This window comes from Camellia sinensis, chromosome 1 (genome assembly GCF_055761805.1).
Source record: "Camellia sinensis isolate YWXY chromosome 1, ASM5576180v1, whole genome shotgun sequence".
Lineage (NCBI taxonomy): Eukaryota > Viridiplantae > Streptophyta > Magnoliopsida > Ericales > Theaceae > Camellia > Camellia sinensis.
The window spans coordinates 213768255-213783912 of NC_138961.1; the positions used below are offsets into that span (position 1 = coordinate 213768255).

At 41.9% G+C, this 15658-nt stretch overlaps 1 protein-coding gene and 1 pseudogene across 1 annotated transcript in view; one reads left to right on the top strand and one right to left on the bottom strand.

Annotated features, from left to right (window-relative positions):
• Nucleotides 1-286: 286 nt before the first annotated feature.
• Nucleotides 287-15658, top strand: part of LOC114268277 (cytochrome P450 81Q32 pseudogene) — a 61491-nt pseudogene continuing 46119 nt past the window's right edge.
• LOC145790852 (soluble inorganic pyrophosphatase 6, chloroplastic-like) overlaps nucleotides 5196-15658 on the bottom strand; it is a 33844-nt gene continuing 23381 nt past the window's right edge. Inside the window, exons 4-5 of the mRNA XM_082869750.1 lie at nucleotides 5785-5883; nucleotides 5196-5422 (exon numbers count right to left, since the gene is read on the bottom strand). Coding sequence (XP_082725876.1) covers nucleotides 5330-5422; nucleotides 5785-5883 — 192 coding nt within the window. The 3' untranslated portion in view covers nucleotides 5196-5329. The remainder of the gene's footprint in view (nucleotides 5423-5784; nucleotides 5884-15658) is intronic.

Sequence of the window (15658 nt, forward strand, 5' to 3'; positions counted from 1 at the left end):
AAATTTTTTAAAGAAAAATGTTTAGTGACCCGAATTTGTGTGGCTCGAATGGCTCGCATGTGTCAAAACGACGTCGTTTTACATTCAAAACGACGTCCTTTTGGGTGTTTCGATCCATTCAAGCCATGAATTTTCGGACCACCTATCACTATTGTTTTTTAAAATATCTAATATTTTCGTTTTGGGTCCTCTATGCTCGAATGGTAAAATTTCTTATATAATATATAGATTACAATCTTCGCATCCATCCTCACAAAACCAATATAACCAATCTTCATTACTAACCATGGAAGTTAGTTCGCCATACGTATCTCTCTCTCTTTTCTTTCTTATTATTGCTTTCAAGTTCTTATCAAAAGCAAGAACACAGAAGAATCTCCCTCCAAGCCCACCGGTTCTTCCGGTCATCGGTCACCTCCACCTCCTGAAACCACGTCTCCACCGAACTCTCCAAGGATTCTCCCAAAACCTCGGGCTGATCTTCACCCTCCGGTTCGGTTCACGCCTCATGGTGGTGGTGTCATCGCCGTCTGCAGTGGTGGAATGCTTCACCAAGAACGACGTCATCTTAGCCAATCGCCCTCGTTTCACCATGGGCAAGTACTTCGGCTACAATTGCAGCAGCATCGGCGCGTCCAATTACGGTGACCACTGGCGTAAACTCCGCCGCCTCATGGCGCTGGAAATCTTCTCCACCAGCCGCCTCAACAGCTTCTTATCGATTAGGCGAGATGAAATCAAGCATTTACTCCGTAGATTGTATCGAAACTCGTCTCGTGATTTCGCCAGAGTCGAATTGAAATCCAAGTTTTCTGAACTGACTTTTAACATCATCATGAGAATGATCGCCGAAAAGAGGTATTATGGCGACGACGACAAGGAGTTGTCGAACAACGAGGAGGCGAAGGAGTTCCGGGAGATCATGAGGCAGGCATTCGAGTATAGCAGTCCATCGTACCCAGGGGATTTCTTACCGGTTTTAAAGTGGATTGATTATCAGAGTTTTGAGAATAATTTGGGGAGACTTCATAAGAAAATAGACGCTTTCCTGCAAGGTCTGATCGATGAGCACAGGCATGACAAGAGGAAGAACACCATGATCGATCATTTGCTTTCCTTGCAAGCGTCACAGCCAGATTACTATACATATGATATCATCAAAGGACTAATTGAGGTTTGTGGACTCTCTCTCTCTCTCTCTCTCTTGCCCATCATACAATTTTTATGCTGCAATTCGGCAAATTAAAATCTATATCACATGATTTTTCATAATAAAAAATTTGAGTTCATAAATTTATTCATTTTCATTTTTATTTTCTTTTCGTTCCACAGAACTTTCCTCCAAATCTTTATTCAAACACAATTTGGTGGTGAACTACCAGACAAAAGAAAACGCTATCTCCGCAAGGTGGCGCATAAATGTTGCATCAACGACATCACTAACTTCTGATTAAATTAAGAAGAAAGTATTCATGACAAACTGAAGTATTTTTTTAATTTATATAGCAATTAATATTCATAAATAATTAAAAAAAGGATATATGTTAGGGGATGGCTTTCATTGATTTTTTATTTTTTCATTTTTTAAAGTCGCACTACAAGAAATAACACCTTTGCTGACCAAAAAATTGATCGCTAAAAGCTCATTTTTAGTCGACAAAAGTAATTCGCGACCAAAATTTTGGTTGGTCAGGAAAAGTTGGATTTGCCGACTAAAATTTTGGTTGCTAAATATGTCATTACTGCGACTAATCTATTTTGTCGCTAAAACAGTTTGGTCGTGAAAAGTGATATTTTCCCGACCAAATATCTTAGTCGCCAATCGTCACATTCCACGACCAAAAAGTTTGGTCGCCAAATATCATATTCTACGACCAAAAAGTTTGGTCGCTAATTGTGACATTCCACAACCAAAAAATTTTGGTCGCCAATTGGACATTCTACGACCAAAAATTTTGGTTGCCAATTGTGACATTCTACGACCTCTTCGTTTGGTCACCAATTGTCACATTCCACGACCAAAATAATTAGTCGCCAATTGTCACATTCCACAACCAAATTGTTCGGTCGCCAATTATCACATTCCACGACCAAACATGTTTGTCGCCAAAAGAAATGTTTGCGCAACTAAAACTTTAGTCAGCAATAGACCTATTTGTGACCAAATCCTTTGGTTGCCAAAATTAATACTTTTAACGACTAATTATTTAGTCGCCAAATGTGCTTGACGATACATCGACTACTTTATTTAGTCGGCAAAAGTATAACTTTTCTTTCTCGACTAATCAATTGATCACCAAAACTAGAAAAACAAAACCAAAATTTGGCCACCCACATCCAACAAAATAAACCTATAATTTATAATAATCCATCCAATTTATTCAATATAATTTTCAATTTGCAAAAATCATTCAAACCAACAAATAAATTGAATCATGAACATTCAACAAAATACATATATCAACCATTTCTGAACCTGTTTAATTAAAGTCAGCAACTATTATGAGTTTTCATCCATAAGTAATTCCAAACTACATATTTCATCTAGCATAAAAATTTAAAACATTATTGTTATGTTTTAAATTTTTATTCATGTGCATCAACCCAAAAATATAACTAGTAGTCTACCAACTATTTTCCATACACACCCATCCAAAAATATAACTACTAGTCTACCCTAATATTTTCCATATACATCTATACAAAAATATATAATCCTTCCAAAAATACAAAAAGTGCCAATTTGTCCTGTACAATTTGGCTTTGTGCACGAGTTCATCCATCTGTACCAAAGAAAAAGAGAAATAATATCAGGTAAAATTGGACAAATAATGAAAAATGTCCATGAAAAGTTAAGGTCACATTAGCAAATTAAATGACTATCATTATCAAATTGTAAATAAAACAACAACATTCTTATGTTTATAGCATTACCACTTTTGTATTTCATTGTTTAGTTTTTTGAACGGACTTAAATGTAATTGAAAGAAGAACAAGTCAAAAATAATTAAATAAAACAACAGTTCACAATAATATGCAATGGACTTCTCAACTAGGAAATATAAACTATACATATTGGCATACGCGAGTGTTTAACCATACTGAAGGGGAAAATTGAAGCGGAATTCAAACGGCCGGTGTTTGCATTTTTTATCACATTGTTTAGAGGCAGTTACATCTAGCTAATTAATACTTAATAGAAACTAGAGATCAGGTTCCGCTCCTAATTCTGAAGACATGGGGCCAACACTAAACAGTGTCTTTTCATTAATAATTTTTTAATTTTGTTTGGGCAAGTAATTCATTTTCGTTAACTTAAACAATATGATAAAATGTTTGTTGTGTATCACCGAGTGGAACCTCAATTAAAAATTCATTGCATCGGTTTATGTTCTTTTGAAATTTAGTCTTACAAAGTATTGCAGAATTTGATGGCCCACTATTTGGGTATGTTGGTGCACCTGCCTAAGCTACCACATTGTCCTTATTCATTTACTGGGTTACCTAAAAGCATATTGTATTTGAGATTTATGTATCTCCTTTAACTAGCCCATTAAAATTGTACAAAGATCATTGTAAACCCTATACTACCCTACGTGTTATATTTTAGTTTTGTAATGGTATGGACCAAAGACTGAAAATTATTTCAATGAGTAAAAAAAATAATTTCACCTTTGCTTTGAAATTAAATAAAAAGGTATGGAAAGATAAGTGTTGTTCAATTTTTGACCCCAAACGACCTGTTTTCGCCTTTTTTAATCACATTTTGTTTTGTCTAAATATCTAACCGTGCGTCCAAGTATGCTTCCAAATGTCATCAAAAATTAATTTGCAAAGAAAATAAAAAAGGAAAACATTAATATATTATCAATTACCAATTTAGCAAAAATGCATTTTCTATCGAAATTTGACTTTCATCTGTACTAAATCACAAAACAATAGCTAATCTAATTGGGGGCAAGCTCTTGCAAGTTATATGAACAAGTATGAACCTGCTAATATTGAAAACAATCAAGCAACATGATGAGTTTTCTAGTCATATAGAATGGTTCAATGAAACTTCGATCTTTGTTCTACTAACTCTCGTTATCTCCACAAATTTCACTATCTACCAGTGGATGTCCCTTTGATACAACTTTACTATCTCACTCATTGTTTCTCTAACTTTGCTTAGAAAGAAATGAGAATACTGATATGGGTTGATTGTTGTTAATGGGTTTTCAATTTCACAAAATTTGAACTAAGATAGATCGACATAAACAATATAAAACTAAGCATTTTAGTATGTTATGATCATTTTCAATGTTTCAAAGTTTGTAATAGCAATTTAACAATGTTGCAAGTGTAACTTTCTTAAACAGTTGTGTTTTAACCAATATATACTAACCAACATAAGAAAAATGAAAAGATAAAGCAAGATAGACTTACCAAAAGGGCAATCTAGGGATGCCCCTCCCCTAAATTGTCTGTTGAAACCTTGTTTCTTAAGAAACTAGCAACTTAAGTCAGCAATTTAGCACGCTCCTATGGGGTCATGTCTCGAAGGGTCTTGAAATGTCCTCACTTTCTGCATTACATAACAAAATATGATATTACACATTACGAGCTTGTGTTTTAACGTGTCTATATATAATGTGAGAAGGATGAAGAAACAATTGCACAATTGCACACCAAACTAGGATATTTGTTAATTTGTGTCAATTTTTTTTATTTTTCCAATCCTTTGTAGAAGGATGCAAGTAAATTTAAAAAAAAAAAAATTTCACTAAAGACCGACAATAGCAGCAGCAACAACAACAACAAAATTGAATTTATTGTCATTAGTAGATTTTTGTCTAATTTTTAAAAACCTTTCAAGTTTGTCTAGTCGAGTAGAATTTAAAGGGGTGGAAAAAATTTTTTTACTAAAGAAGAAAAAAACTGACAAAAAAGTCACATAAAAACCTAGCATATCAATGTTAAAAGTTCTAGTCATATAAACTTGGGAAAGAAAACTTTACTGGAGAAAACTATATAGAACATTCACATTGGTGTAAGTCTCACATATCAGTTACATGTTTATTTTTTTTGTACATCGGAAATAAACATAACACTTTTATGTATGTGTGAGGTCTGCACCCATGTTACATGTGAATGCTCTGTATATTCTTCTCCTATGGATATAGAACTAAAGCGCAAAAATGCACGGATCGTGGTAAAGGGAAAAAAATCACTATTGATTTTGACATCTAAAAATAATATTGCCCACTTTGCAACAGAGAAGATATATGGTTTGTGAATAAAGTTACAAGCAGAAGCACCAACACCTCAAACTTTACAGTGTTCATATTTACACGAGCGAAAGCTCTCCAGGAGGAATAGATCTCTTCACAAGTTTAGCCCAAGATTCATTGGTCTCGGTGATTACCTTAAGAGCATAATTCTTTTTATTCCAAAACAATTAATTTCACTAATTAAACAACAAAACAATATCATATAATAGAATTCAAAACATAATCTATAAATAAATTAAATTTTCTTTAAGGACAATAAAATAACAACAATATGGAAATTCCATTCTTAAAGAACGACATAATCAACTCTTGTTCTTGGATTCAGTCCTTTCCAGTGGTTTGACAAGTACTTCAAATTCATGAGAAAAATGAATATGTTCAATGCACATAAATTTCTATGCGTTATGTACTTATGCTGCATGACATACAATCTCCTAATCAAACACCCTTCAAGATGGTTAGAACTGCATCTAAACAATGTAGATTGATTGAAGCATAGAAATCATAATACCTTGTTTGCTGCCTTGTTGCCAAGACCAAATTTTTTTGCAGGTTTTCCATCAGGGATCTTGTAGTCTCTGAACCAGTCTCTGACTGCAGTGAGAGTGCCCTGGAGAAGTTACCTAGTCAGGCCTGTGACAATTATGCATATTAATTAATTTACATAGGTGCCAAATCAATTTTTAAGAAGCCTATGTCAACTTATATTTCTATTAACCAGGGACTACCATAGTTTGCTAATAAATAGAACACCTTGGCCCTGATTACCGACATTGCAATGTAATCAGAATGATGTACATATGCACCGCTGATTACTAACATTGAAATCTAAATCACACCTTCATTCACATTGCTAGAATTTAATGGCTTTGAGTAACCAACACCGTAAAATATTGACTTTCACACCAATCATTGGTCATGCCCTTATTAAGATAATTAAAAAAATAATAAAAAAAAGGAAGAAGAAAAGGATGAAAAATGCTGTATATCTCAAATGTACTTGAGACATAGATATTGTATATAATAAAATCAGTACATTGTTAGTGCTTCTGAGACTATATTTGTCTTACAAAATTCCATACCTTCTAGTGTTCTACACATTATCACATTGCCATTGTTAAAATTAACAACTAAAACATTTTGTGCAATGAGTAAGTTCGACCAACCCAACGAATGCTCGTCCTAACTAATTGGTGTAGGCTTATTATTATACAAGGAGATGTTAACCAGTTATAGAACTATCCCTCGAAGGAACCAGACAAACAAAGAGCATGAGAGCAGATGATATGTCATAGATGTTATAATAGTCTCAGCATGTATATCTACAATAAACTCTCTTTTTTTTTACTAGTATTTAGAAGAAACTAAAATAAATTATTGCTTAGTTCAACAAAAACATTACCGCCTGTGCGGGCCGAGAAGAGGGAGTCGTAGAGATTTCGGATAGTCGAATCTCAGAGAGTCGTGATTCGAAGCACTCGGTAATTGGCTCGCATGTTCAAATCCAGCCCTATTTGGCCAAACAGTCAATTAAGCAAGGGGCCGAGTGAGGGTCGGTCTATTATAAGATGTGCCAAATATAAGTTGGAAATAGACCTAATCCCGAGGCCCACGGAAGAAAAGATATAAATAGAAGAACATCAGCCAGAAAGAGGTATGTGAGAATTGTAGTGCTTAACTTAGAATATAAGTGTTCCTGAGTGTGGTTACTGACTTGTCCGTCAGAGTGTTAATTTCGGCACCCCCGCTGGAGTGTTTTATTCTTTTTTAGGTGACCGGAAGAGGATCACGAGCGTTCCCCAGGATCAGAAAAGTATTTCTAAACCACTTCTCCACAATTGGCGCCGTCTATGGGAATACTCAAGCACATCCATGGTGAGCGTGACGGAAGATCCTCCAACAGTCACTGTCGACCCTATACCGCAAGATGCAACCACTTTAACAATCATGCTTGGAACAGAGACTTTCGCCGCAAGACGTGCCTTGAATTTCACCTCACCCTCGACTTCAGAGCACGACGCAATGCAAGTGATCCTGGAACAAGCACAGCAAAACGAACAAAGATTGGAGAGTATGATTGCAGAGAACGAACATCTCCGTCAGGATTTGGCCTTGGAGGTGGCGAAGTCCAAACAAGCTGCATATCAAGGCCCAGAACGACCCGTGAGGACAGATGGTCGACGATCTCGAGCCTAACAACAAAATACTGATAGCAACTCTGACTCATTATCGTCGGAGCTCAAGAAGAAGGGACGATCTGAAATTACTAGTTCTTCTGAAGAGAGTCCCTGTACAAGGCATAAGCAAAGAAGAAACAGCTCGGATAACGATCAAGACGATCCTTTTCCGCAATAGATCGCAAAGGCAGTGCTACCAAAGAAATTCAAAGCACCGTCATTCACCTTGTATGACGATAAATTGGTACAAGACGGCCGGTTACAACAGTACGTCCGAAAATGCAACCTAACCCAAGCAATAGCCTTGGCACATGATTCACATTCGCTCCGCGCGATCTACATGATATACAGCCTGCCAATGTCATCGGCGGTGCACACAATTCAGTCAAAGTCTAACCCTCAAGAGCAACTCACTCCGGCTAAACGGCCCCATGATGCCGAGGTTATCACTTTTGATGATTCAGATTTGGCCGGAGTAACATTGCCCCACATTGGTCCCTTGGTAATTAAGTTGTGCGTGAACCGATTCACCGTTGAGTGTGTACTTATTGATCCGGGGAGCACATCGGAGATTATGTACTACAAGACATTCATCAAACTTGGCTTCTCTGAATCCGATCTCTCTCCGGCCCCTTACCCTCTATTCGGCTTCAATGCCAATCCAGAGTACCCCTTGAGGAAAATCGGACTTCCCGTACGAGCAGGTACCCGAACAGTGGATGTGGGATTCTTGGTCGTCAAGCTGCCATCGCCGTATAATCTCATCATGGGGCGATCCTGGTTGCATACTATGTGAGCCGTCCCGAGCACCTATCATCAGCTGCTCCGCTTCCCGATAGAACGCGGTATTGAGAAAATTCGTGGCTCCCAAAAATCGGCACAAGCATGTTATCTCCTTGCTGAGAAAACACCAAAGGAACTACAGGTGAATTCCATTGAGTTGTCGGATCGAGAAAGCCTCGACGATGTTGGGTGGCTTCCAAATGAAAAGGCAACGGAAGATTTAGAACGAGTTCAAATCGAAAGAAGCCCCGACAAGTTCTTCATGGTTGGCGCCTCCTTGCATCAGGCCGACAAACGGCCGCTAATATCTTTCCTGCTCAGCAACCTCGATATCTTTGCATGGACTCCGTACGAGATGCCGGGTATAGATCTGTCAGTTTCACAGCACCATTTGAATGTCGGTCCTAAGTGCAAGCTGATCATTCAGAAAAGCCGGCGGTCAGCCGCAGAGCACACTGCCGCCGTTGTTGAGGAGGTTGACAGGCTGCTTGATACCGGAGCAATTAGGGAAGTGACCTACCCTACAAGGCTCTCTAATATGGTGCTGGTGAAGAAGAAAAATGGGACTTGGCGAGTGTGCGTCGACTTCACGGACCTAAACAAAGCCTGCCCAAAGGATTGTTTTCCTCTTCCCAAGATAGACCAGCTTGTAGATGCTACGACGCGCCATCAGCGCATGAGCTTCCTTGATGCCTATAGAGGTTATCATCAAATCGCTATGCACCCGGAGGACCAAGAGAAAACTGCATTCCTCACCCCAAGAGGAACCTATTGCTATAAGGTAATGCCTTTTGGGTTGAAGAATGCGGGGGCAATCTACCAGAGACTGGTTACCACCATGTTCAAGGAGAAACTCGACAAAACTATGGAAGTATACATTGACGATATGGTAGTTAAATCCAAAGAAGAGCAGAATCATATAGCCGATCTGGAAGAGACATTCGCCATCCTACGCAAATATGGAATGAAGTTGAACGCTTCCAAATGTGCGTTTGGTATCAGCTCTGGCAAATTTTTGGGCTACATTGTCAACCACAGAGGAATTGAAGCCAACCCAAGGCAAATCACAGCAATCCTAGAGCTTAGCTCCCCTCGTTCAGTAAAGGAGGTCCAAAAGTTGATGGGGATGGCTGCCACACTCAACAGGTTTATAAGCCGGTCCACAGATCGCTGCCGACAATTCTTTCACACACTACGGCAGGGTAAGGCCTTTGAATGGTCTGCCGAGTGCGAAGCCGCTTTCAACGGCCTGAAGACCTACCTCCGCTCAGTACCATTCCTGATAACACCCTCTGCTAGGGACCCGCTCATTTTGTACCTGGCAATTTCTGATAGAGCCGTCAGCGCCGTATTGATAAAGGAAGAGCTGGGGGAGACGCGGCTAGTATATTATGTGAGCAAGGCAATGGTTGACGCCGAAACACGCTACCTTCCACTGGAAAAGCTCATTCTAGCCCTAGTTATGGTGGCAAGGAAGCTCATGCATTACTTCCAGGGGCATAGCATTGGGGTGCTAACAGATTATCCCCTTCGATCAGTACTACGTAGTGCGGAAGCATCTGGACGTGTTTCAAAGTGGGCTCTGGAACTTGGCCAGTACGATATTCAATTTCTACCCAGAACCTCAATCAAGGGACAGGTGCTTGCCGACTTCGTCGCCAAATTCACTGGGGGCCTTGCCGACTTCAAGTCTGATGTCACCAACTCGATGTCAGATGAAATTCGACCAAAGCCGAACTGGAGGATTTATGTTGGGGACATCTGGCAGTTGTATTGTGATGGATCGTCCAATCAATGGGGTAGTGGAGCTGGAGTTGTAATCATAACCCCCGACGGCGCAATAATTGAGCAGGCCATCAAGCTCGGCTTCGAAGCATCAAATAACGAAGCTGAATATGAAGCCCTTTTAGCCTGTTTGCGGAATACGCATATTCTGGGTGCTCGTCGTCTGCTTGTATTTTGCGACTCAAAACTGGTGATCAATCAGCTAAAGGGGGAATACGCGGCAAGAAACGACCGTATGGCGGTCTACATGAAAACGACCAATTCCCTGTTGGCAAAATTTGACCATCATGACTTGAACCAGATAACACATGATCAGAACACCCATGCCGATACCTTGGCTTGCCTAGCCTCCGCAATCAACTCAGAAGTTAAACGGACCATCGAAGTAGGATTCATCCCAGAGCCAAGCATTGGCCCTCTGGAGGAAGTCCAAATCAACGATGTCGAATCTGTACCAAGTTGGATGGATTCCATTGTTGCATTCCTATCTTCTGAACAACTCCCAGAGGACAAAAAAAAAAGCACACAAGCTGCGAAACAAAGCCATGCGATACTACCTGGATCCGCAAGGAAGGCTTTATAAAAAGTCACTCTCCGGCCCATATTTGGAATGTGTGCACCCGGACAAAGTCGAAGAGCTTCTGACGGAGATACACGAAGGTAGTTGTGGAGCCCATTCTGGCGTACGCTCTTTGGCCCATCGAGCTATAACGCAGGGTTATTATTGGCCGACAGTGAGAGCGGATGCCGAGTGTTATGCGAAAAAGTGTGAACAATGCCAGAAATTCTTCCCGTTAAACCATCTGCCTGCTGAAGAGTTAAACTCTATCACCAATCCTTGGTCGTTCGCCCAATGGGGGCTTGACATCGTAGGACCATTGCTGAGGGCCCCAGGGAACAAGCGATACATGATCGTCGCAACATATTACTTCACAAAATGGGTCGAAGCGGAGGCATTACCACACATTCGAGATGCTGACGTTAAGCGCTTTGTGTGGAGGAACATCATAACACGATTCGGCATTCCCAGAGCTCTTATCTCAGACAACGGCACCCAGTTTGATTGTGGCGTATACCGAGAGCTGTGCAGCAAATATGGTATACGGCCTTACTTTTCTACGTCGGCTTACCCCCAAAGCAATGGCCAGGCCGAAGCCTCTAATAAATGCATCTTGGACGGCATCAAGAAGAGGCTGGAAAAAGCCAAAGGAAAATGGGTCGAAGAATTGCCGAGTGTACTGTGGGCTCATCAAACTTCACCGAGAAGATCGATTGGAGAAATGCTGTTTGCCCTATGCTTTGGAACCCAGGCAATCTTACCCCTGGAGATCGGCCACCCGACACTCAAGTCGCAAGTTTTTGATACGGGCCGAAACGACATATGTTGGCTTTGAATTTGATTCTAATCGAAGAACGAAGAGATCGAGCCCTTGCATCCATGGAACAGTACCAGCAGCAGCTGGCGAAGTCGTATAATCAATGGGTTCAGCTACGCCGCTACTCACCAGGAGAATTGGTCCTGATGAAGGTGTTTCTAGCTGACAGGAAACTGGCCGATGGAAAATTGGGTCCTAACTGGGATGACCCCTACCAGATTGATTCAATCGCCGGAGTAGGGGCATATCAGCTCAAAGACATGTCAGGAAGGAGTCTGCTGCGGCCCTGGAATTCCACGCATTTACGCAAATTTTATCATTAACCCGACTTGTGGGACATGATGCTTGTTCCGAACTGTTCACTATGTACATCTCTTTTTCTATAATACAAAGATTCTCATTCACCTACTACAGAATCTAGTTCAAAGATGTGCAGATAAAGTCTCCGGATTCAGAGCGCCCTTCGTGGATATCACGATTGGTCGATAAAGCCTCCGGATTCGGAGCGCCCTTTGTGGATATCACGATTGGCCAAACTCCGGATTCGAAGCCCCATCGGCGAATGACGTCTTTGGGACGATAAAGCCTTCAGATTCGGAGCGCCCTTCGTGGATATCACGATTGGCCAAATAAAGTCTCTAGATTCGAAGCCCCATCGGTGAATGACGTCTTTGGGCCGATAAAGCCTCCGGATTCGGAGCGCCCTTCGTGGATATCATGATTGGCCAATTCAAGTCTCCGGATTCGGAGCACCCTTCATGGATATCACGATTGGTCTATTCAAGTCTCCGGATTCGGAGCGCCCTTTGTGGATATCACGATTGGCCGATAAAGCCTCTGGATTCAGAGCGCCCTTCGTGGATATCACGATTAGCCAATTCAAGTCTCCGGATTTGGAGCCCCATTGGCGAATGACGTCTTTGGGCCGATAAAGCCTTCGGATTCGGCGCGCCCCTTCGTGGATATCACGATTGGCCAATAAAGCCTTCAGATTCGGAGCGCTCTTCGTGGATATCACGATTGGCCAATTCAAGTCTCTGAATTCGGAGCCCCATCGGCTGATAACACAATGATGTCAATTAAATCAAGCCGAACAATGTCCATTCAATCGTCTGGAATATGTTTATTTAAACATTTATATAAAAAACGCATGAAAGCATGTGTGTGCTGAACAAAACTTATAACCAAACATTGAAAATAAAATGTTGTTTTATTCGACCAACCAATAATTACATACTCTTAGACGCGATCCACGTTTTAACATTTATAACAAATATTTTTATTTGGCATCTCCCTCATCATTGCTCTTTTCAACTTCAAAGGCGGAAAAGGGCAAACGATCACGATGATCCATGTCACATAAGTTGAAATCGACACCCTTCGCTCGGAGAGCCTCCGCAAGCCAACCATGCTTAAAGCCGCGATTCTCGCATCGGCAGACCTCCTCGGCAAGTGTCTCTTTCGTTTTGTCAACCCCAACTTTTCGGCCAGCATGGAAACCCTCCTCGTAACCCTTGGCCCTCGCATTTGCTACGGCAAACATGCCTGCTGTATCTTGGTCGGCGATGGAATGACTAAATAGCCGTTGGGTCACCCTCTCGTCCACAATCGAGTTAGATTGACTCGCCGCACGCGGATCGGCGACTTTAACCTTTCTAAGCTCCCTAAGCTCACCCTTTGCCTTCTCCGCACGAGCCTCCGAACTGCAGACCCGTTCGTCCATTTTCTTCATCTCCCACCGCGCGGCGCGCAGACGCATGCCGACTTCGTAGGTGGTGTACAGCCCCTTCACCGCCCTATGAATTCCTTCTCGAAACACTTCGAAATCGCGTCGTCCAACCATCGATTGTTGGACTTCTAGTGGAAAGATCTGTCGGGCGAACTCGACCGCTACAACCGGATCATTGACGATGGAATCTTCCTCAGTCATCGGTATATTCCCCACGAACACCACAAAACTCAATGGTCGTGGCGTCGCGTCCGACTCATTCCTTAGTTGTGGTCACGGGGAGCTTCCCCGTTGATGCTTCTCTCTTCGGGGTGATTTGCTTCGACGGCTTGAAGGTTGACGTTTTTCACTTTCCTTGGATGCCCTTCCTCCCACACGTGCAGGTTCGCCGCTACGATTCATCGCAGTATCTAGCTCAGCTAGCGTTCGTCCCTCTCCTCTGCTGTTAAAGAACAGTCTGTTTGACATTCGCCCTCACCCCAAGCTAGTTCAAATCGAGTCTGATTAAGAATAAGTGGACCCATTGGCGCGAGTTCACCCCATTTATTCGTAGGCATACAGTGACCCCGAGGAAATTTCATTAACGCTTTTGGCAGTCTCCAAACGCCCTCGCCCAATGCTGATTAAAGCGTGACACAGCCACATCATGTACTGATTTTTGACTTTTTAAACGGCCTAATTATCTAAACGGCGATTATGGGCGAATGCCTTGAAGTCCATGCACTGGCTGGGGTAATGACAGATTTATTAATCTAACCAGCCGAGCATCTTGGCCCCGTGCCGTTTAAAGTGTGCCATAGCCACTTCATGTACTAATTTTTGGCTTTTTAAACGACCTAATTATCTAAACGGCAATTATGGGCGAATGCCTTGAAGTCCATGCACTGGCTGGGGCAAGGGCAGATTTATTAATCTAACCGGCCGAGCATCTTGGCCCCATGCAGATTAAAGTGTGCCACAGCCACTTCATGTACTGATTTTTGGCTTTTTAAACGGCCTAATTATCTAAACGGCGATTATGGGCGAATGCCTTGAAGTCCATGCACTGGCTGGGGCAATGGCGGATTTATTAATCTAACCGGCCGAGCATCTTGGCCCCATGCCGATTAAATTGTGCCACAGCCACTTCATGTACTGATTTTTGGCTTTTTAAACGGCCTAATTATCTAAATGATGATTATGGGCGAATGCCTTGATATCCATGCACTGGCTGGGGCAAGGGTAGATTTATTAATCTAACCGGCCGAGCATCTTGGCCCCATGCCGATTAAAGTGTGCCATAGCCACTTCATGTATTGATTTTTGGCTTTTTAAATGGCCTAACTATCTAAACGGCCTATCATCTAGTCGGCAAGTATACAAAACGTTTTATTCAAAACATCAACCAAACAATTCCGTTTATTAGTAACAACAAAGTACAAAATGAATTTTCAATAAGTAAATTGGGCACAAATTGTAACCACTTTACATATGAAAATTACTAGACAAAAAGCTGTAAAAAGCTGAAAATTACATGCAAATCCTAAAACAAAGAACAAGAGCCGCTCAAATTAGTCCTCGGAGTCGGACTCCAGTGGCTCAACATCCACTTGCTCATATGGAATTGGCGTAGCCAATGTCACATCAACAGTAGCAAGGGCTTTGAGCCAGCCGTGTTTAAATCCCCGATTCTCAAATTTGGGGACGTCGTCTACATAGTCATCAAAAGAAGATTTTTTCCCAGCATCGAATGCGCTGGACGCCTTCAGGTCGGCCGTTTCCTTCGCCGCCTTCATCTCTTCCAACCCAGCCTCCAATTTAGAGATCGCCTCCTAGGACAATTTAAGCGCGTCGTCGCTCGCATCCGCCATTTTCTCGGCTACTGATCTCAATTCTTCAGCATTGCAGGTTCTCTCCATCTCGGCCTCAGCACGGGCGCCCTCCATCTGTGCTCTACTCCTGTGGCCCTCAACCTCCGCTTGTAAACGACCAATTAGCTCGATGACATTGTGATAGCGACGACCCATGTCGGCTATTTTTCCGACGGCCTGCAAAACAGGAAGATAAGAAGAAAATAATATTTGCGTAAAGAGAAAAGACAAAGTGCAGATATATACCAAAAGAACCAATTGCACGGCCAACCCAATTGCAACCAGATCCAGCTCTGCCCAAAAAGCCGCCTTGTTAGCAAGCAGTGAAACGGACGTCGCCAAGCTGAGTGCAACCGCTGGATCTTTGATCACCGAAGCATCAGAGGAGATCGGCATATTCTTTATCTTGGGCTGGATAACAAAAGGTACGATCACATCCGACTCCTCTAAATGAGGTCGTTTGTTGGCACGTTCTTCTGAGCCGGCCTTGACATCGGCAGGGTGTTTCTCTACCCTTTGCTTAGTTTCCACACTTGCTTGCACAAAAAGATCTGCCTCGGTACTTCCGTTCTTTGACGTCCCCTCAATAACAGGCAAGGAGGTCTGAGACTGAGATTCGGCAGCCCGAATCTCCTCCGTCCTTCGCCGCGCGACCATCCTTTCCGCGTTTGCCTTCTTGGCAAGT